Source organism: Molothrus ater, unplaced genomic scaffold (genome assembly GCF_012460135.2).
Source record: "Molothrus ater isolate BHLD 08-10-18 breed brown headed cowbird unplaced genomic scaffold, BPBGC_Mater_1.1 matUn_MA557, whole genome shotgun sequence".
Lineage (NCBI taxonomy): Eukaryota > Metazoa > Chordata > Aves > Passeriformes > Icteridae > Molothrus > Molothrus ater.
This window is the reverse complement of record NW_023416479.1, coordinates 61,509-83,267: the sequence shown is the minus strand read 5'-3', so window position 1 is coordinate 83,267 and position 21,759 is coordinate 61,509. Positions and strand designations below refer to the sequence as shown.

Sequence of the window (21,759 nt, the reverse complement as noted above, 5' to 3'; positions counted from 1 at the left end):
GAAGTAAAACAACACACTTTCAAGATAATATCAGTATAGGAGGTGATACAAAGGTTGGTCTTTATTAGAGGCCTCCAGAGGCAGATATGGAAGTTTCCACAAAATGCCCAGCCCCACATGGGGTGAACACAGTTTTGTAAGTTTAGCAAATTAGGATAATTGACAAAAATCACCACTTAGAGACATAAGTGCTGATGCAATTTCCCGCAGTTCAACCTTCTCTGAATCCTCCCCCATCAAATGGAAACTAAATTTTGTTCATGAAAATGTGTCCTGAAGAGCTGGTTTTCAGCCTTAGTTCCCAGAAAGAACCAAGATAGGATATGGGCCTTGTACCCCCTGGGGCTTGGAGCTCTGAAATATGTTTTGTCTTTCTGCCTAGGGAAAAGTACTGGGAAAACTAGCCACGGATACAACATAGGTTACAGAGCTACAAATACATGTGTAAAGAATACAGAGAATATATACAAGGAAAAGACAAAAATTATGTGGCATCACCTGCAGCAACAGCTCATGCCACAATGCTTGCAGTAGTGGCTGGATGGCAAAAGGCTGTGAAGGAATTGGTTTTATGTGGCGAAAATGAAATACAAGAAGGACCAGTCTTTGTTATGCAAAACTTTGCAGCTGAAGTTGATTGGAATGGATAGAGAGCTGTGAAACAATGAAGACAAGATAGCTTGCTTGTTGAAACAGCAAGATAATGAAGGGCATCTCTGAAGATGCCTTGAAGCTTGGCAGAGTTCTCTGTTGGTTTCCATATCTAGTGTTGACTTCTCTTGTATAGCCCATTGACTTGGAAATCTTGAGGAATTGCTACTTTTTATTACAGCAATTGGAATTCTTCCTTTTTAAAAAATCAGTTAATCTGTGTGTCATTTGCATCCTGCCTTGGTGAAAGTATTAAAAGCTCCATCTCTTGACCCTTTCTTTGTGTCTGCACAGTTGTCTCACTGACCACTGTCTCACTGTGTCTTGGTGCAGAATGTCCCCTGGCACACCAAAATCATGTCATGTGTGGCTGTTTTGGGGATTTGTTACAGGCATAAGGCAGGCAGCAGATAAGCCAGAAGGTGCTGAACTATCATTCTTTCTGGCAACTGTGACTCTACAGGTTTGCCTTCAGGCTGGGCAAAAATAACATCTAAGATACTCTCCTAGGTAAAACAATGCAGGTTTGACTGCCAATAGGTCAGAGATTCAGGATCTAACTGGTAATATGTCCAGAAGTCAGAATAGTTACTTAGGCTGCTCCAGCAAGAGCAGGATTCACCTGCATTGAGCTCATGGAGTTTGTAGAAGCTACTATAATTACAATCAGTGTTAGAAAGAATATGTTAAGAATTACTAGAAATACCATTACCCTGTGATTCTCCTAGGGGACTACACTCAGTAACCCAGCTGCCAAAAGTGATCTGTAACTGGGGTTTAATAACTTTTTGGAAACCCACTTTGTCATCCTGACTTCTCTTGTGCTTTAATTCTTATAGGGTGATAGTTGAGCAGTGCTGCTGCTGCAGTTCTTATTAGTCCAAGTAACCAAGGGGTTTGCCAACCAAATTGGATAAATAGTCCAACACTGCCTCCCTCTGAATCACATTGAGTCTGATTAAGAGTCCAAAGAGTATTTTTTCCAAACAAGAATATCTGGATCCAAGTACCAAAGATCATTGATTATTTTTTTGTTTTATTTTATCTCTGAGAGTTTTAAAAAATCACTTATCAGCTTTGTCACAGTTAGACACTGACACAGTGCTTCTTTTCAAATGCCTTGAAGAGTGAGAAAGGGCATTTATTAATATTAGCAGTAGTTTTTCAAAGTGTATTGCATGCATTGTTACTAATATTGTTCTAGAGATGCAGTGCCAACAAATCATAAATACAGAGAGTTGGCAGTAAAATAATTGGAGAACTAATAAAGTATTGGAATTAGGAAAGATGATGAGATGAAAGAGATCTGCTGAGCGAAGTCTGAGAGTGGCACATCTTTCTTGCAGTAACATGGTGATGAGTATTGCGAAGACAGAGTGAGAATACTGATCCCTGCATGTTTTTAACAACATTCCATACTTGCTCAAATTGTTGTAAAATTGCTAACGTTAGCAATTATGGGATGAAAAGACCTTTATGCCAGTATAAATGCATCTCTGGTGCAGAGCACTGTCCCTTCTGCAATGAGAATTTCTAAATTGATACAGTATTATAAAGTGAGCTGGGCTTTGGCAAGACTGGTAGCTCAAACTCACCTGTGCTTGAGCCTGTGTCCTGCAGCAGAGGACAGGAGCCCAGGCACTGAGGCAGAAAATCCATAAACACTCCATGGTGCATCCAGGGAGAAACAGCCCAAACTCCCAGAGGGCTTGGTGGGCTCTGAACTGACCTTACTCTCAGAAATGGAACTTGGCAATATGGTAAATAGTGCCAAAAACCCCTTATTTCCTGACTGTTTGACAGTCAAGAAAAAACAAATCTAATACCATGTTCTCAGGAAACAACAAAGGAGGTTGAGAAAAAATGCAGTGAGGAGTGGCCAGGGCTTCAAGGCATGAAGCAGTCCCTGTAGGCAGAACAGCCAAGAGGGACCAGATTTCTGCAGGGGAAGAGTTGGCTGGCAGGCACGATTCTAAATGTCTGTAAAACCACATGCAGTGCAGAAGGAAGGGGTAGCTGGTAGGTGATGAGCTGAGGGCTAGGATCCCCAGAGAAAACTATTGGGTGTTTAATTAAGAATAGTCACAGAGGGGACAGTTTGCCAGACACATAATGGCTTTAAACTGACAGAAGGCAGGTTTAGATTAGATGTTAGGGAAAAATTCTTTACTGAGAGGATGCCAAAGTAATAGAATAAGTTGTCCAGAGAAATCCCATCCCTGGAGGTGTTCAAGGCCAGCTTGGATGGGCTTGGAGCTATCTGGTCTAGTAAGAGACATCCCTACCAATGGCAGGGAGGTTGGAACTAGATGGTCTTTGAGGTCCCTTCCAACATAAACCATTTTGTGACTACATGACTCTTTTATAGTTAAGCCAGGAAATTCTTTGCCACCTGAGGCTGTGGGTCCTAAAATTTACCTGAGCTGAGGTCAAGGCTGGACAGGTTTGCAGAAAAGAAATCCATCAAGTGATACAGTAAGAAACTAACCACCTGTCTGGGACAGAAATATTAAGCTAGGAATGAGATTTATATTCTTTCCAGTGGGATGTTGCTAAAAACAGGAGAAAATCTTCTTCTTTAAATAGCTGATTTTTATCTTGACAGTGTCTCTTGACATTTCTACAGCTTTAAAATTACTTTTCCCCTCTCAGTCTTTACTTTCCCATGTGTTATTTTTCTGTGGCAATCCTCTCCTCTTCATTGGCTTTGTTTCTGTGAAGGACTTTGTAGGCACACAGTTTGTGGAAATTGGGAGTGGGGCTGCTGCTGAGCCTCATCCCTAATGGGCCACAGCTGTGCAGGACAGGTGAGCAGCATTGCAGGTAATGAGCCATGGAGTGCCAAGGTGCCCTGACCAACCACCAAAGGGTACAGGGGGCACACAGGTGTAATACATGTAGGATGAAGGGTATAACAGGTTGTACTGAAGACCCATAAAGAGCTGATGCTTGAAGCCTTCTTCAGTGTAAGTTATGCCTCCTCTGTCAGGACTTTGCGTAATGTTTTCCTTAAAAATGTTCCCTTTTTTTAAAGTTTCCTAGTTGCTCTGTGATTCTGTTGTGTAGTTTCCATGTCTTCTTTTGCTTTAGTCTTCTTTTGCAGAAAGTGTCATTTTTCTCTTGGGCACTTTCCCTTGAACAGCTCTAAACCCCACCATATCCCTCTGTGTCTCTATACAGAAGTCTAAAATATCAATGAGAGAAAGAGGGAGAAAGCAAGCAGGTTTTAATAAAAAGGTATATTTGCTTATAGTATATTTGTTTTCAAAAATTCTGTAACAGGACAAAGAGAAACCTGAACATTTCAGAAAAAATACATGCTTATTTTTCTTCATATATGTGAGAAATGGAGTTGTAAAGGATTCTCAGAACCTCACTGAAAGGTCACAAAGCTGTTGTACATTCTGTACATTTGCATGCAAACTCTGAGATAAGGTGTGCTGACTTAGAAAGGCCATGGAATAGAGATGACACTGTTGAGAGAGAGATTGAACTAGAAACAAGTTTCAAATAATGGCCTTGCAAAAAGACTAGATATTTTGGAGAATTAGAACTGTGAAAGATGCATTGTATCAAGACCACATGATGTAAATAATAGGTGATTGGTCTTAGAAGTATTAGCAGCATTGTGTGGCAAAGGCTAATAGGCTGAAAATTATTTATAAGGTATTGTAACCAGGAAATAATTTGGTTTCTGATAGAATGGCATTGAGTTTTACATCTCTTATGTCTCACCCTTCAACAAGACTGATACTGGAATAAAATCTTTTAAAATGCCTCTCTGTTGCCCTGTCCCTGTAAAACTGGGATTTTCCAACACATGTATTCTAGTCATAGGCTTTCCACAAAAAGAACAAACATTTCTTTTTGTGCTGTGTGCCCAGAAAAGCTGCTACATGACCACTCTCTTGCCAGGATTTGATGCTGAGAAGATGCAGCCTGGTAAGTGGAGGCAATGAGCTCCTGGTTTCACTGGGGCCATTGTGAGGGGCTTTAAGGGCAGATCTCTGAGTCAGTGAGTTTACATTCTTTGACTCACCATTAGCTACTGATATGGAGTTACATGTATTCTGTTAAATACATTTGGAAGAGTAAATCTCCTGAAGTCCTCTCAATCAGTATAGTTGTGCTGAGGATCAGAGGCCTTTTCCAATAGTGGATTTCAGCCCTTTTTGAGTTTCAGGTGGAGGCAGATGCAGAGAGGTTTTCTACAGCTGTGTCATGCCAATGAAGAGTGCAGCCCACTTCTCAGCACAAATGGAGTATGGAATCTGGCAGAACATTTCTGGAGTAAATGGGATGCCTTTGAAAACATTGAAGGTGAACTATTTAAACTGTGTTATACAATGGGCTTTATTAATACAGGAATTTTAATTTAGCACTGGGAAGTTAATGTGTACTGTGTGTTACATGCTTCTAGGATGGAGGTTGAGTTTTCCTCAGGGTGCAGCTGGTTGGAAGCACAAGGAGCTGTTGTGGTTTCTGGGGTTTGAGCAGATCAGCCAGGCAGAGTGTACCAGGGATGTGGGAGCTGGGCAGCAGTGGGCCATGAACAAAGCAATGCAGGACTGGAGGGCAGTGGTCAGCAGTGACTGGTTCTGCTGCTGGGAATCCAACTGGGAGGGGGATTATTTCTGCCTAAGGGAGTTCCCTGCAACTCTGATGCAGTGCTCTCACCAAGTGAATGTAGCAAAAGCAGTAGGGAATCGCTTGTTCGTAAAAGGGGTACCATAGTTTTCTAATTGTGATATTATTAGAGAGTCTTCTGGAATAAAGAGAGTAAAGTTTTAAAGCATCTTCTGAATCAAACTATTGTCTCCTATGACACTTTCTGTCAAGGCAGCGATGATGTTGGTCACATCTTTCAAGAGCATCTCTGAAAGGAAAAGACTTCTTTTTTTCTTAGATGCCAGTTATGCTAGTTGTGTTTCTCAGTTACTCGTGGTGGTTAATACAAAGCACTTGATCTCATTGGCATTTTCAGCTGCTGGTTTTACAGCCAGGTGTTTGCTGTCATGAGTTAGGCTTCTGTTAATTAGGGCTTCATACATTCTGCAAAACATTAACAGATTTGTTCTCCCTGCACACTCTTCATTCATTGCTACAGAACAGCAGAAAACAATTTAGCTCTCTGGCAGTGTATTTATTACAACACCATATGTTCTGTGTTTACTTATGCTGTACAATTAAGTGATTGTACTGCAAATCATGGCCAAGTTCCTGAATAGCTGGGGCCTAAAAACGAGCTCTTAAATTCATATTTGGATTCCCAAATAGAAGATCTTATTTTCAAGTATTGAGTCCATCCCGATTCTTGCTGAGTTTTTTGAGGCGAGCAGACGATCAGCATTTTGAAAAACAGGCCTGCTATGTTTTCACATGCTTCTGAGGGGAATCTAAACTATGGTTTAGACTCCTCTTAATATCTATGGTAATGCAGGGCCTGTTGTATTCTCTACATTGCAATAATTCCTAGTGAGGCTTGTTCATGCTGACAAACTATCAATTTAGATTGATTAAAATATTCAGTAGAAAGGTTGCCAGCAAGGTTCCAATTTGGAGTCTTTGCTGAAAGATGAGGAGAGGCACAAAGTAAGAATATTTCTGTCAAGTCACTGGGCTTTTTTCATGAAAGGGTAGGCTATAAATACCATCTTTCATATAACATGCTTAACTGCCTGTAGCTGGCAACTAACCTGAGTGAAGTAGGGTTCATCAAAAAGGCTGATTTTGCTCTCAGTATTACTGGAAGCTCTTCAGTATGTCTTAGTGAGGTTCTTTTTTTGAGGTTTTCCAAGGTTTTTCTCCAACGTGTGAGTACAATAAAGCTTTCTTTCCTTTCTCTGTATTAAAATTTCAAGGAAATTCTGATTCATTATTTCAGGAGCTGAGTTAAATTCTTTCCTCTGGATCATTTTAAAAGAAATTGTTTAAGCCTCAAATATGTGTGCTGGCTAGAGCAGCAAATGTGTGAAATGGTGGTGTTGCTTTGCTTTATGCTGCTAATCCTTGAGAAGAGGATGCTGTCCTTACTCTGTGGGCTCAGACGCACAGCAGAAGGACTTCTTGACCTAGAACAAAACAATGACAATGTTCTGTGAAAGTATATCATGCACGTGGATGCTTCTGAAATATATTGCTGGGGATAACTTAGGCTTTCTTTCCAAAAGAAAATCATACCAATATGTCACTGTGATATTTTCTGAAAAATCCCTTTGCCAGGATTTTTCTCCTGAGAAGCTGAGAAGCCTCAGAAAAGAAATGTAAACAATAATTATCTGATTGCTTTGGAATGTGGTCTGGAGGTTGTTTACCCACAGGTGCATCTTTGGTTCCATGTGGATTGTTTTTACTTAATGACCAATCACCATCAGTTGTGTCAGACTCTGAGGAGTCAGTCACGAGCTTTCATTATCATTCTTTTCTAGCCTTCTGATGTAGCCTTTCTCTTTCTTTAGCATAGTTTTAGTATGTAATTTCTTTTAATATAATATCATAAAATAATAAATCAGCCTTCTGAGAACATGGAGTCAAATTCTCGTCTCTCACCTTGTGTTGGGGACCTCACAACACCACACCAATGCTTTTCAGAAAAAAAAGAGAGCTTACATGATGAGGGGAAAAGGAAAGAATTATTCCTCATAATGTAAGTAAAAGTAGATAAATTTAGATGGTCCTAAAACGGGAGGATTTAATATATGATAAATCAGCAGAGTGATCTGGCACAATTGCAAAGGTGACTTTGAAAGAATTTCTCATTTTCTTTTCAGATGTCTTTCATTTTTCATATTCACGTGCCTTGATGGATCAAAATTTGAGCCATTTTCAATAATTAATATGCATTTTTTCCCACATAGAGGCTGCTCTTGAGAAAATAATTTTGCTTTGTAAACGTTATTTGTCTGAGTCTGACTGCATGTCTCCATTCCCCTTGCAGAGGCACAGCGATAGCTGGAATAGTTTTTGGCATAGTATTTATGATGGGAGTGCTTGCTGGGATTGCCATCTGTATCTGCATGTGCGTGAAAAGCACCCGTGAGACTCGAGTAGGGGTCATCAGAGCAACGCACATCAACACCATCAACACGTACCCAGGTAAGGAGGCAAAGGGACAGCCCTGCAAGAGTGCCTGTGGTCATGGCAGGAGTGTTATCCTTGGAGTGTTATCCAGCTCCACACTCATGATCTGGTTATTAAAATTCTTAGAAATGCCTCTGCCCAAATTAAGATGCAAACGAGACCATATGCCAGTGACAATAGCATGGATTTGGTCTGACACAAGAGAGAAAGAAATAGAAAATAGGTGGGGGGACAGAAAGGTAGGTGACAGAGACAGAATAAGGAAAATATCATCACTCCCATGGATCCCAACGATGTTCCATTGATCCTCTCCAGCTGGTCTTCTTGGTGATGATGGTCCCCCCTAAAAGTATAGAATCCAATGGGATAATATGGCTCAGGCCAGGAAGGAAAAACCAGGCACTTTCCTGGGGCAGGGGGAGTTTTCCATTGTCCCTTACAACAGACTCTGGGTTCATTGCATCACATGCAGTCCTGTGGTACAAGGCTTCAGGAATGACTCTGGGGGGCACTTTGGTGGGGAGGGGGTCTTTGATGGATTATGGCACTCCCTCAGCTACCTCTCACATGTCCCAGGGATGTCACCTGTGGGGCTGGGGGTTCCACAGCTATAATAAAGCCTCTAATCTGGCCTTATTATCGAGCAGTGCAAGATAGCCCGGGAGCCCAGTCCTCAGGGAGACTGGCCAATGCAAGGAGCCAGCTGCACATGAACAAGAACAAATACAAACACCAGAACACTAAAGAATAAAGTGGGTGCCCGAAAGCTGGGCTAGCTCGAGGCCGATTGCTGTGGGCTGCCCTCTAGCAAGCTTGGTGATTATCAGCTCTTTAGTGATTGCAAGCTCTCTTAGGATCTCAGCTCTTGCTTGCTAGGTAGGGAGCCCTTGGCTGAGGCTGCAGCAGAGGCGAGAGAGGAGAAGGGAGAGGTCCTGGCGTTCCACAGCGATGGTTTTATTGGGGGAGTCTGTGAAGGGTCCCAGTGGCAGCTCTTCTGTCGAATGGGCTAAAGTAGGCCCCTTTTATAGGGTTAAGGGGAATCCAAACTTGACCAATAGTAAGGGTTAAGTAACATAGCCTATAGGGTTACAGAGATAAGCTTTGGGGTAGGGGTCAGGGAACTTATGTTGCTGTCTCAGCAGTTCCTATTGTTTGATTCTCCATGGGGCCTTAGCCAGGTCCATGGGATTTACTACACACACAGCTGAGCCGGTTTGTGTAAGGGAGGATGGGTGCTCACTGCCTCTGACCAGAGGTTACACCCAAAACCTCCTGCCCCTCCTCATTTTGGGGGGGGGGGGGGGGGGGGGGTAACCTGGCTTCTGTGGGTTGTGGTCTCCCCCACCTCAAACTCAGCCAGGGAAGAATCTCTGCTGGGTTTGGCTTTCTTGTGCATACACTCTCTTAGCCTTGTTTGTTTTTCCCTAGGCCTGAGATGATTGAACAATAGCATCTTATCTAGGTGGTTTAGCTTCCAGTCTAAAGTTTCAGTCAGGTTTCTTCAGGGAGGCTTCTTTGGTTATAGCTTCTTTATACAGTTTTTGTTATAATGGGCAAAACTCTTTGATATCAGTGTTTGAGGCATGAACTATTTCAGTCTCTGACACAAAGTAAATGGGGAATGTGACTACAGCAAGAGGCTCGTCTCAGTCTGGAGGGGAACAGCACAGCTCCTGCTGAGAAAGGCAGGACAGCTCAGCATGCAGCGTCTGGCAGCACAGCTCTGTCTGGGAAGGTTTATTCAGCTGCTGAGAGGGCTAAGGAGATCTGGCCAAGGTGACACACTTCACAGATGGGTGGCTCATGGTGCCTGCAGGAGTGTGTCAAACCCTTGCTCAGGGCAGTGCTGCATTTTACAGGACAAACCATTTCCCTGTGCTGGAGGCTCTCTGGCTATAGATCAGTTGTTCTTCTTTAGTGTTCTGGTGTTTGTATTTGTTCTTGTTCATGTGCAGCTGGCTCCTTGCATTGGCCAATATAATGGAGGCCAGGTATATCACAGAAGGGGGAGAACCTGGGCAATAAGGTCTGTGGACCGTAGTGCAAAGGCTTTGAGTGGTGGTGTGGAGTCTAATGCACCCTGAGCTGTTTTTTGCCCAGAGCTCACAAGCATTGCTGGGTGCTGCAGGATCCCAGGTGAATTCTACAAAAGCACGTGGGCATCTCTGCGGGATGTTCTGTACTGCATGTCCCAGCAGGAGGGACTGCTGGCCAGGATGCAGTGCTCGATCTCTGCATCCATCTGGCATCATGCCTGAACTGGAATTTGGAATACAAATTTGGACAATGGTTATAAAATCATAGAATGCACTGGGTTAGGGTGGACCTTAGAGATCACCTAGTTCCACCCCCCCAGTCCCAGGTGGGGACATGGTGCTGAGGTACCTGTTTGTGCCTTAGTCAAAGTTAGCTGAGTGTTGGACCTGCTCAGTGCAAGCTTCTCTGTGAGTTAAAATTGTTTTGATGTAATTTTTTTGAGGTGCAGGCAGCAGCAGGAAGGCACAGGGTCTGCAGCATCCCAGGGGACAGTAGGGACCCCTTGTGCCTCTGGGGCAGTGCAGTTGTGTCCAGAGTAAGTGTGAGCTGGTACCTATGGCTGTGTATGAGCCAGCTTGGTGTAGAGTCACCCACTGCACCGCACTTGTCAACTTGCACCACTCTAGGAGCACCAAAGGAGGTGGCACCAAGCCAGCTGGGGTCTGCAAGACACATTTGCCTCAATTCCACATCTACCATATGAAAATGGCCATATTGTTGAAGAGAAAAGCAGACCCTGGATGTAGCATAGTGGTCTTTATGCAATTCAGTGACATTGTTAATTACAAATTCAGGAGCAATTGCCTTGGGATAACTTTGGGAGTTCATTGTAATAAAACGCAGAGGTGTTCCATGCATGAAGTCTTGTCATCCCACTCCTAGAGATCCCTACTTTTATATTCCCTCCTGTTGCAAAGGTTGCAGAGAACCTGAGTTGCATTATATATACTTATCAATAAGCTATGCAATACTTTTTATGTATTCCTTTATTGTACCAGCTCTAATGTCTGTTTTCTCCCTCACAGCATTAGGTTCCATTTAGACTGAAAGCATCTGTAATCACCCTTATAATTTCAATGTTATTTTGTGTACAGAGATGGGTATGAAAGAAAATGGCATTATTAACCATGAATTGCTGAAGAGTTACTTCAAAAATAAATAGTTGCTGCAAAGCTGTAAGAACAGCAGCAAAATGAAAAAACTCCAGGGCTGTAACCTTTTCCTCCCCAAGTCTGTTCCTGCAATGACACACCCTTATCTCTCAATCTCCAGGCAGTTTGACTCTACACCTCAAGGCCTCTAGTTCAAGCATCAGTTTGAGCAGCTCTTCCTCTCAGCAGCAGGTTTTGGAGGATGGGGAAGCTTGGAAATGTTTTCTGTGTTCCCTGCTGTCGTGAACACTTCTGGAATAATGACTGACCTGGTTTGGCTGTGTGGCTTGTGGCCAACACTGCCCTGCCATTACCTGCTTTGGACAGGAACAGCAAGTGTGAGGATGCTCTTGCTTCTGCCTCAGCCACAGCAGCGGTGTAGTGCTCAAGAGAGCAGAGCATGCTTTTCATGGCACAGTGGGATTTGAGTCTCTTCCCCCCATCACAAACATCCTTGGTTTCTGTTTCCACTCTTTGCTAGTACTGTTTTGTTGCCAGTCTGCCTGAGACATCTACAGAAGGGATAAGAGAGCATCTGTGGTGACATAAATGGACACATGAGCAGACTCTGGACCTTAAAATTTGTAGAGAATACTCTATTTGGATGCTGACACAGAGCCCTTAGTTCTGCCTATCATTCTGCAGCATTCACTGTCTTTTTTTGTCAGTGAATGAATCCTTTTTCTTTAACGTTATTAGAAGTAATTGAGGAAAAGTTTTCAGGTACTTCTGAATATTTTTGTTGCCTCCTAAATGCCTAATCCAGTTTATGAATGCTTGGCTCTCCTTAGATGTCCCCATTGGCGTGAACAAGGTGAAAGCTTTGCTCTTCCTCGGCCCAAGCTATGCTAAGATGTCTTGCCCTGGGAAGTGTGATGCTGCTGTGTTTGCCGTGGTGTGGCACCTGGAGATCCAGAGGGTGTTTGAGGTGTCTGTGGAGATCAAGAGCCCTGACTGCTTCATTTTGACATGACATAAATCCCTGTTGCTGCTGAAGGAAGTGGAAGGGAATGGATCTGATGAACTCAGCCTTTCTCTCCTGAAAATGTTCAGCTCTACCACCTTTGCCTGGTATCATCTGCCATACAGGCACTCAAACACTGTTACTGGCACAGCCTATTGGTAGGCACACAGCTAAGGAGGGAAGTAAAGGGCAATAAACAATGACTCACATTGATATAAATTGACTGTATAATGGCAGCCTGGAAAAAAATGAATGAATTGCCAGAAGATTTTATATCAGTTGCATGCAAGTCTGGATATCAGCAAGAAAATAATTGAAGGCTGCATCGGAAAAACAGTTTTTTTAACTCTGTGTTCTTTTTTCTCCCATTTCAGTGGCTCCACCACCATACAGTTATGAACATGAAATGGAGCACCCAGCTGACCTACCTCCACGTTATACTCCAGCCCCACAGACTGTGATACAATATCCCCCACCCCCTCCATACCCTGGATACTCAGGGAAATAATTAACATGGCTTCACATGGATATTGACTGCCTCTTGAAATAGCCAGCACTGCTGGGACAATGCTATTGGCTCAGGGACAAATAGGATTGGGTTTTGCATCAACACATGTGGCCAGGTGTTGAAATAAACTGGAAAGGTTGTCAAGGCTCAGGATGAATAAAAATACTGTCCACTCTGGACCATCATGTTTCATGATTAAGCAACATGTGACCAAAGAAACAGTTCCTAAAAGTTAGTGTCTGATGAGTAGTGCTTAACACCAGTTCTTAGCTTCACCTGCAGCACATGGGAGTGGGGGTTTTCCCACACAGGAATGTGCAAGTGATGCAAACAGTTCAACAAAGTGTTTCAAAAGCACAAGAGGGTGCTGGGGCTTATTCTGGAGGAAAGCATCAACTGTTGTCTTGAGGTAACCACTGTGCCCTTCCTTGAAACGAGGGGAATAAGCAACAAGAAAGATTGAAGCTGTTTTCTGTTTCTACTTCCAGCTGATAATACCCAATGATCACTGTGCATATTGGTCTGATAACCATGTTACAAGGAGAAGTGCTGGTAGAGTTTTCTAGTAATTAAAAAATTATGGGTAGTATTTTTGGCCAAGTGCAGATTTTTTAAAGTGCCTCTTTTTAAGCAGTTTGTGTCTAGTTTATGAACTGAATTGTTAACATAAGGAGAATTTTTGTATGTGAAATACACTAATTTATAGCTGATCTATTTTTACATGGACTTAAAACCTCTATACATTGAAAATATGCTAAAATGCCTTTTATACCAGCAAATGATGTTTTGATTTTCGTATAAAAATAATGAACCAGTAGAAATCACAAATGGTAGAAAAAATGCAGAACAAATATTAAAATGTCCTAGATTTGACATCAGTTCAATTGGATAAAGCCAGGGTTTAAAAATTTTTTTACCATTTATGAGGATATCCAGCCTTAGCAAAGAGATGAGGGTGGAGACTGTGAGCATCTGATTACTTTTGAATGTGTCTTGGGCAATTTAAAACTGTAGGTCATCAAGTAATATTTTTACATTTGCCATGCATGCTGTTCAAACTTAATTATTCTCCACTATATGCAGTCCAGATCTTCATGATTTAAAATATTCCATGTACTTATGCAAGTAACTGTAATTCTGCAGCAGCTATTTGACTTCAAAATAGCGTATTCAATTATCTAAAGCATCATCTTTCAGTGTTGAGCCTATTGTTTTTCTCAGGTTTATATGCAAACCACAAAGAGTGGGTCTCTTCAAACATTTAAAAGTGCTGAATGCTCTTGGTTTGAGTTGGGTGTCTGAGCAGTTTGAGAATGCTACAGCTGTGGCATCAACTGCAGGTTACTGCTGGTTCACAGAGATCAGAAAGCATTTAAATGTTTTCCAGTGTAGCCTTTCTCTTCTTTTCAAGTGTACTGATGTAGTAACAAATAAAAAAGCAACTTGCAAAAAAGGAGTTACGGTATCCCAGTGAAATCAGCCTCTCACAATCCCTGAAGTCTGGTGGTTTTGGTATTTAGTCCTGATTCAGGGAAGAACTGAAGCAACATTTAACTGAGCATAAAATTTATTCAGAGGCATTCTTGAAACATGACATTACTGACTGTTCTTGCTCAGATTTTGCAGTTGTATTTATCCTTTCCAGGCTGACTAAACTTACCCCCTTGAAACTCCTCTTAAAAGTGCAAATGGCCTCAGTCTCTGCCAGTGTATGTTCAGAGGATCTGTGTTGTGGCCATTGCCCACACTGAGTCCCCAAGGTACTTGTGACCTAGTCAGAGGAAAACTGAGCTGTGTCTCAGGTGTTTGGTTGCTGTTTGGTTACTCCTTGGAGTCTTCTCTGAGAAAGGAGAGTTGCATTCTCATTTCTGTTTTGCTGCTCAGAGGTGACAAGTCCTGAGCTGGTTTATCGTTACAATTACTTCTGCTCTGGTTATGTCCTGTGGCATTTCAGCTGTTACCCTGACCTGTCAAGAGATCCCAGTTGAAATCCTCCCATGAAGAGCAACCCCCTGTGTGTGGTGTTTTGGCAGTCCCTACTCAAAACCATATGCTGGGGTGTTGATGTGCCTGCCAACATGGTGACCAGCATGAAGAACAGATCAAACATAGCTTTTCCTGCAGAGAACACTGTTTCTGCTGCATCATTCTATGCTAGTAAATCAACACTTTCTAGTTTTGAATAATATTTTGGTGCCAAAAAGTTACCTATAGATAATGAGTATTGTCGCTTTCCCATTCCTGTATTTCATTTCTTTGTGCTGAACATGAAGACACACAAATCAAAGAGTGGTTTGTATTTGAGTAATTCAGTCTTCTGGAAAATATAGAGAAAGCAAACTATCCTATAGATCATAAATCTTCCCTTAGAGAAAGAATTTTTCCACCCGTGACATTTGTCAGAACAAGTTAGGGAACAGATTTCTTGCATAAGAAGGAATTTCCAAGACTAAAAGTCTTTGATCACAGTTTTCTGTTTTTCAGCTTTGTGATTGCATGGTTCCTCTGATGAAGTTACATAAAGGACATAGTGACCAAAGTACCTGCAAGGTTTAGGTGACTTATTCCAGGGAGTATTATGGAAATGAGAAGTTGAGAATGTAGTAGTGATTGAGAGCTATTTGTTTATAATTAAAACAGCAGTGGGAATGTTCATTTTTGTATGTTAGTTAATGCTGTGCAGATCCACATACCAGACAGTGATTTTAATCTCAAAGGACAACACATCTCTTTTCCTTGCTATAATGGCATAAAACATAAAGGTATTGCCCTTTCAGCAAACCAGACAAAATTAGCATAGAGTGGCCTAAAAGAGGTGATGATTGCATTGAAAAGAAGTAAAACTGATAGAAATAGAGAGCAGGATGGAGCCTAAGCGATTTATAAAACTGAAAAAATACAACAAAAAAGTTGCTGTGTAACAAATGGAATCATTTGACAATAGTAAAGTTCTATTATTTGAGTCTAGTTGAAAAAATTGAAGTGTTCCAGTGCCTGTAAGGTACTGCAACAAGGCTGGAGTGGCACTTGTATTTACAAGAGCATGTAGGGGAAAATGGGGAAGTTTTGCTATAATACACAAAAGTCCTTCATGAAGATGTTTAAGCCATAAATTAAAACATTTCAGTCTCTGACATATGGGAATTCTCCAAATGCTGTAGTAACTCTAAATATAATTTTTTTTAGACACCATGGAATAAAACACAACTGGTACTAAACAGCACACGGTAATAGCATATAACACCCTGAGGCAAAAATTGCACCAAAGAATTAATGGAAGTTTAATTTATTTCTTGTGCTTCCCTAAGATATCAATGTTTGGACAAAAAACCTTGACAAAATAATGACCAGGACTTCATATCAAGTGGCTTCTATGATTACACCCAGAAAAGTGGTTGTAGCTTTTACATTGCAGCAATGTATGAAATCCAAAAAGCAGAGCCCTTGCCCAAGCCTGACTTGTGGTACACCCATTCTAAATCCTGTTCCCACCCTGTTGAGACATTGGTGTACAGCAAGCAGAGGACTGAAAAAAAGAGATGTGATGGTCCATCACTTCAAAAAGAGAAAAAGAAACGCAGAAAAATATAATGGTGAAGATTTTTCTTGTTCTGTATGAATTTCATAGGACAGCTCACTGTCACTGTATGAAGGGAGCAATGAGCTGGAAGTGTGTTAAAGAGCTGCCATGCATTAAGGAAAATAGCTGAGAGAAGGATCTGGGGAGCTCCAGCTCCAGGACCATGTCACTTAAGGTTCTAGAGGCAATAACTAGAGCAGAAACATCTGTCTGGTCTGTGAAGATTAGGCAGTCAATATTTACACAGCTCTGGAAATGGAAAACATTAATTATTTTTCTTGCCATACTACGCACCATTAGTGTTTACGTCATTAGTGAAGAGTAGAAGAGAGCAGGCTTTGGATGCCATTGCTACCACAATGATGACTCAGAGGGGACTAAAGCCAACAGAAACAAAAGGAAAGCCAAAGACAAGCAGTTCTGAAGAAAGTGTCTTCTTTTTGGTCAAACTTGCATATGGAGCTGGTTCCTTCACAGAGGTGAGTTGGCCTGCTGCCAGCAAAGGCAGCTGGTTTTGGACAGCTATGGCTGTGGATGATGAACACTGATGATGAATTCCAGGGACTGTTCGTGGATGTGATGTGACCTTGCTGTAATTCCTCCTTTGCCAATCTTTTTAGAATATTTAATTTTTTCTCTGTTAAAGGCCATTGATCAATCCATACAGGATGATCAGTTTTGCAGTTCAGCTTTAAAGTGGTAGGTTTTTGATGTGGTTTCCATCACAGGCCCACTTCCAGTTTTGCTCCCCATTTGGACAGGATGTCTCTCCCCCAGACGATGAGAGGCTTCTGAACAGCAAAGGGACGTACCATTGCTGTCCTTCTTCAGGACCTGTAATGTTAATTATGGATGCACTTTGCAAACACACAGTAGCACCTCCAATCCCTGTGAGGGAACCTGCAGGAGCTACCAAATCCCAATCACTGGGCCAAAACATGTGAGAAATTACTGTGACATCTACACCAGTGTCCGGCATGCCTGTAATGTAAATCATTTTACCACAGTGAGTCAGGCTGCAAATCAGTTCTGGTTGGTTGGGGTCTAAAAATTGCACCCAAAAGACCTCAGGACCTGAGGTTCCAAATGGCACAGACATAACTGAATTAGCTGGAAAGTTGTTTTGCTTGAGTGTATCATGGTGAGAAAGAGTTTAATATCGTGCATTTACATCATTACGACCATATCATACAGATAAGGCAAGGAATTGTTCATTTGAATCCAAATTTTTTTCTAAATTTTGATCAATATTAGACCAATTAGTTAGTGGAAATGGAGGATTTACCTCTGCTTTAGATTGTGTTTTGCTTTTCTCTCTCACCACTGCTGAATCTGACACAGAGGAAAAAGGAGTGCTGTCACAGCAACCAGCTATCCCAGGAGCCCTGCCAAGAAGGGCGGGAGAGCAGAACTCCACATTCCTCCTAGCCCCCCTGGACGCAGTAAAAGACTCTCCAGGATTTTCTCATGGCACTGGCTGGTCCTCTGGATCCAGGCTGTGTGGAGGGTTGGGGCAGCCCCCTGTGGCCCGGAGTGGCCAGCTGCCTCCTGAAATTCTGCATTGCGCAGGATGCCTCCCAGAGCCAAGCTGGCACCAGTGCTAACTCGGGCTGGTTTGAAAGTGCCAAGTGCCTCCTGCAATCTGCCATCAGGAACCTGGGATGGTGAGTTTTGTTTCCCAGGGAAAAGGGCCAGCGTTGGTGTTCAGGGTCCTGTGGTGCTAAGTGGCTGGCCCTCTGCTAGGGTTCTGAAAACCAGGCTGCCCCTGCCCCATTCATCACTCCGCCCTTCACCCCTCTCCATCCCGCCCCTGCCCCGTCTATTACTGCCCCCACCACCCACCTGTGACTCCCTGCAGCAGCACGTGGGATCTCAAACACAGGCTTTGGGTGACACACAGACATTGTGGGCTGAGGGGCAAAGACGGGGTGGCTTGACAGGTGGAAAGCTGACACTGATGGTTAGGGGTACAAAGGACACAGGATACCAGGCGGGGTTAGAGTACAGGTGCAACCCTAATGGTGGGATAGCCCCAGAACCCTCCCAGCAGGAGCAAACACTTACCCTAATGTGGGACAGCCCCAGAACCCTCCCAGCAGCTGCAGGCAGTTACTCCAATTAAAAGGTAGGGATGATTTTTGTCAGCTAGGGAGTTACAGGTAGGGTCTGGGGGCTGAGCAGGTTTTTAGGAGTTTTTTAGGGTTTATTTCAGGGCTTTAAAAAGGTATTTTAGGGTTTTTTTTTGGCAGGAGTTTTTTAGGAAGTCTCTGGGAATGTTTAAGATATCTATAGGGTTTTTTCAGGGCTTTAAAACATTTTTTTAGGGTGTTTTAAGGGCTGTCTTACTACTAATTAGAATTGTTAGGGGTGCTTTTGGGTATTCTTGGGGCTTTTTTAGGACTACTTAAAAGTTTTTAGGGATTTTTGAGGAGAATTGAGGGTATGTGGAAGACTTTTTTAGGACAAGGGTATTTCTAAGGTTTTTGAGGGAATTTTTTAGGGTTTCTTTTAGGGTCTTATCAGGGCATTTTAAAGATTTTTGGGGTATTCTTAGAGCTCTTTTAGGACTATTTAGAGATTTTTTAAAAGGTTCATTGGGGATTTTTAGGGGTGTTTTAGGGGCTTTTTAAAAGTAGGATATTTTTAGTGTATTCTGAGGCTATTTTTAGGTTTTTGTGGGGGGTTTAGGACACTTTGAAAGCTAGAGCTTTTGGGAGGAACTGATAGGGGTTTTTTTAGGGTCCTTTCAGGGCATGACAGAGGCTGAGGGGCACTGTGGGGGCTTGAGGGTGGCAGAGGCTGGGAACTGAGGGAGGAACAGGGAAAGGGGACAGTGGGTGACACACAGAGAGGCTGAGGGTGGAGGGGCAGCTGGAGGGTGACAGAGAAGCTGGGGGCTGAGGGGCAAAGGAGAGGGATTAAGGGTGACACACAGGAGCTGAGGGGCAGCTGACAGGGGGCTTGAGGGGCATAGTGGGGGCTTGGGGATGACAGACAGAGCCTGAGGGGTAAAGGGAGAGGGCTTGAGGGCTGGAGAGTCCAGTGGAAATCAGGGCTACAGGGTACAGCTTAGGAGGGAAGTTATGGTACAGCTGCACCACCCCTTAGCCCAGCCCTAACCAGCCACCCTAACAACAGCCTTTTCCCCCAAGAGCAGCACAACACAGCAACCCTAACAGTGAGACCAGACAGGAACCCTCCTGGTGGGACAAGACAGCAATCCTCACACCAGGACAACGACAGAACTCTCAGAGGACAAGATCCACTGCAAAAAGGTAGGGAAGACATCTGAGGGTTAGAGAGCAACAGGTAGGGCTTGGAGACTTAGCAAATTTTTTTTTCAGGATTTTTCCACAACTTTTAAGGATATATAGGGGATTCTTGAAGGTTTCTTAGGACATTTTTGGCCTTTCAGTGTATTGTAAGGGGTTTTTAAAGGCTATTTTGTGGAGGGATAGAATGTGAGAAAATAAAGATGGTGCAGAAGGTAGTCTCACACCTGAGGAGTTGCAGCTGTACTAATCACCAAAGATTAGGAACAGTCCTGCCCTTAATAGGCCACAGCCGTGTCCAATAAGAAGAGTGCTACAAAAGAGTGGGTTAGCTGGGTAAGGAGAGAGCTAGAGTTTGTTGGCTGTGGTGTGAAGAAGAAGAAGGAGTCAGTGCTGTGAGGAGCTGCACATGAGAAATCACCGAGAAGGTATGGAGCTTTTGAGGTAAGAGGACAACACTATTTCAGGATATTTTGGAGCATTGTTATGGTCAGGATCAGAGGGGATGCTCGATGAAAATGCAGACTCTGGACCTTTGTGTAAGATACCTGCCACAGCTATGCTATTGCAGTATATTCATCTTCATCTTCAAGAGGCTGTAGTGAGTTATAAATGGTTCCTGATGTATCTGGGAGACTGTGAGAATGAAACGAAGTTTTCAGCAGGTCTTGCTATGTGATACAATCAAACTAGGGCAGTTGAGGAAGCCTTCCCTACTGGAATGGTTTCCCTCTCCCCAGCCATGAGTCTTCCCCACTGTACCAGTGGTTGCTCCCGTTCTGCTAGGTTGGTGTGTGGCATCCATAGGATGGCAAAATGAATGGGGGACATGGCAGTGAGACAGGTTGGCAAGAGTCAATACTGACTGCCACTGAAGAATCTAAAGTTAAAATCCACATTCCCCTTTGGTTGCTGGTGTTCATAGTTGAGCCTAATTTCTGGTTAGCTTCTGTGAGTGAACTTGCAGACAAACTGACTGGTGATGTGGTGCAGAGAGGGGAATGCTGAGAGTCCCAAGGATTGGAATCTTTCAGAAAGGCAATATTGACCCGTTGATCGGGAATCCTGGGAAAAGTCACAACATACACGTGAAAGTTTATTGATGCTTATCTTTGAAGCCAGAAGAGTGCATCCTGATGTTCCCATACCTTCCACACCTGTCATGAATATTTAAAAAAGATCAGGAGCCCAACCTATGTTTGTTCTCTCTCTAGCTGCTGCAGACAGTTCCTTTTGAAGCCTGATCTTCAGAAGTGGAAGCTGGGATGGGGTTCCTTCTGACACAAATAAGGAAAATAAAAGAGGCTGATTGAGAGGTTAGATCTTGGCTTTATGGGAAATGAGAGAAAACAAAGCATCCCACTAGTTGGAGCTCAAGATTCACTGATATTTTATTTTACATCAATTATTTGAAATTTATAATTCTCTATCCAGGGATAATAAAGAGTCTATCCAGGAGTAATAAAGAGTCTTTTTGATCTTGATAGTTCAGACAAGAGTTATGGTGAGAGATATGTTATGATACTTGGTGAGAGTTTTCATAAATGAAATAGGACAACTGTGATTGGTTATGTCTGCAACCAAACAATAATTCTGGCCTAGAATCAAGCATGATGAAGTTGGGTTAAACAAAGTGGGATCTACTGAATAAAAAAAAATCTTCAGAAATATACCTACTCATTTTATATCAATTTGATGAGCTGGTGTTTTCAACCTTTGCAATTTAAAAAGGCAATTAAGTCTCTGCCATTTGCTTCTTCAATGCCCCACAGGTAAGAAAGGGGAGTGCAGGCCGACCTTTAGCGGCAGCTCTGCCTGTCCTTGCTCTCCTGCAGAGTAAGGTGACAGCATAGGTGGAGCCTGAAAGGAATGAACACGGCTCTGAGCATCTGCATCCAGCTTTGGGAACTGTTAGGACATCAAAATGGTCAGCTCTACAATCTCTAGATGGTAAACTTTTGAGACAGTGTAATTAATTTGCCTAAGTTGTCTATAACACACATCTGGCAGGTACCTCATGCATTCCAGTGTCTGTTGAAACATATGCATATCCATGCCTCAAAACATGGGTCCTGCTGCAAAACTCTTGAATTTTGCAGTCCCTGGTTTTCTGCGTAAGACCTCCAGGCTGATTCAAACATCATATATTGCACTGGACTATGGAGCATATATTCATATATATTTCACTGGAGTATATGGAGCATATTGCTTCATATCATAGGGTGTTAATTCACTAGCAGTTATAAATCAAAGGAGAGCTTTGAGGTCCTAGCATAGGAAGGACGTGAATCTGTTGGAGCCAGTCTAGAGGAGGCCACCAGGTAGATCAGAGGGATGGAACATTTCTTGTATGAAGAATGGCTGGGAGAATTTGGATTGTTCAGCCTGGAGAAGAGAAGGCTTTGGGGTGACCTGATTGTGGCCTTCCAGTACCTGAAGGGAGCTGAAAAGAAAGATGGAGAGACATTATTATTTACAAGGGCCGGGGTGACAAGGCAAGGGGGAACGGCTTCAAA

General features: G+C 42.8%; 1 protein-coding gene across 1 annotated transcript in view; it reads left to right on the top strand.

Moving 5' to 3' along the window:
- LOC118700045 (cysteine and tyrosine-rich protein 1-like) overlaps positions 1 to 12,565 on the top strand; it is a 28,261-nt gene extending 15,696 nt beyond the window's left edge. Inside the window, exons 3-4 of the mRNA XM_054518201.1 lie at positions 7,589 to 7,746; positions 12,258 to 12,565. Coding sequence (XP_054374176.1) covers positions 7,589 to 7,746; positions 12,258 to 12,391 — 292 coding nt within the window. The 3' untranslated portion in view covers positions 12,392 to 12,565. The remainder of the gene's footprint in view (positions 1 to 7,588; positions 7,747 to 12,257) is intronic.
- Positions 12,566 to 21,759: the final 9,194 nt, after the last annotated feature.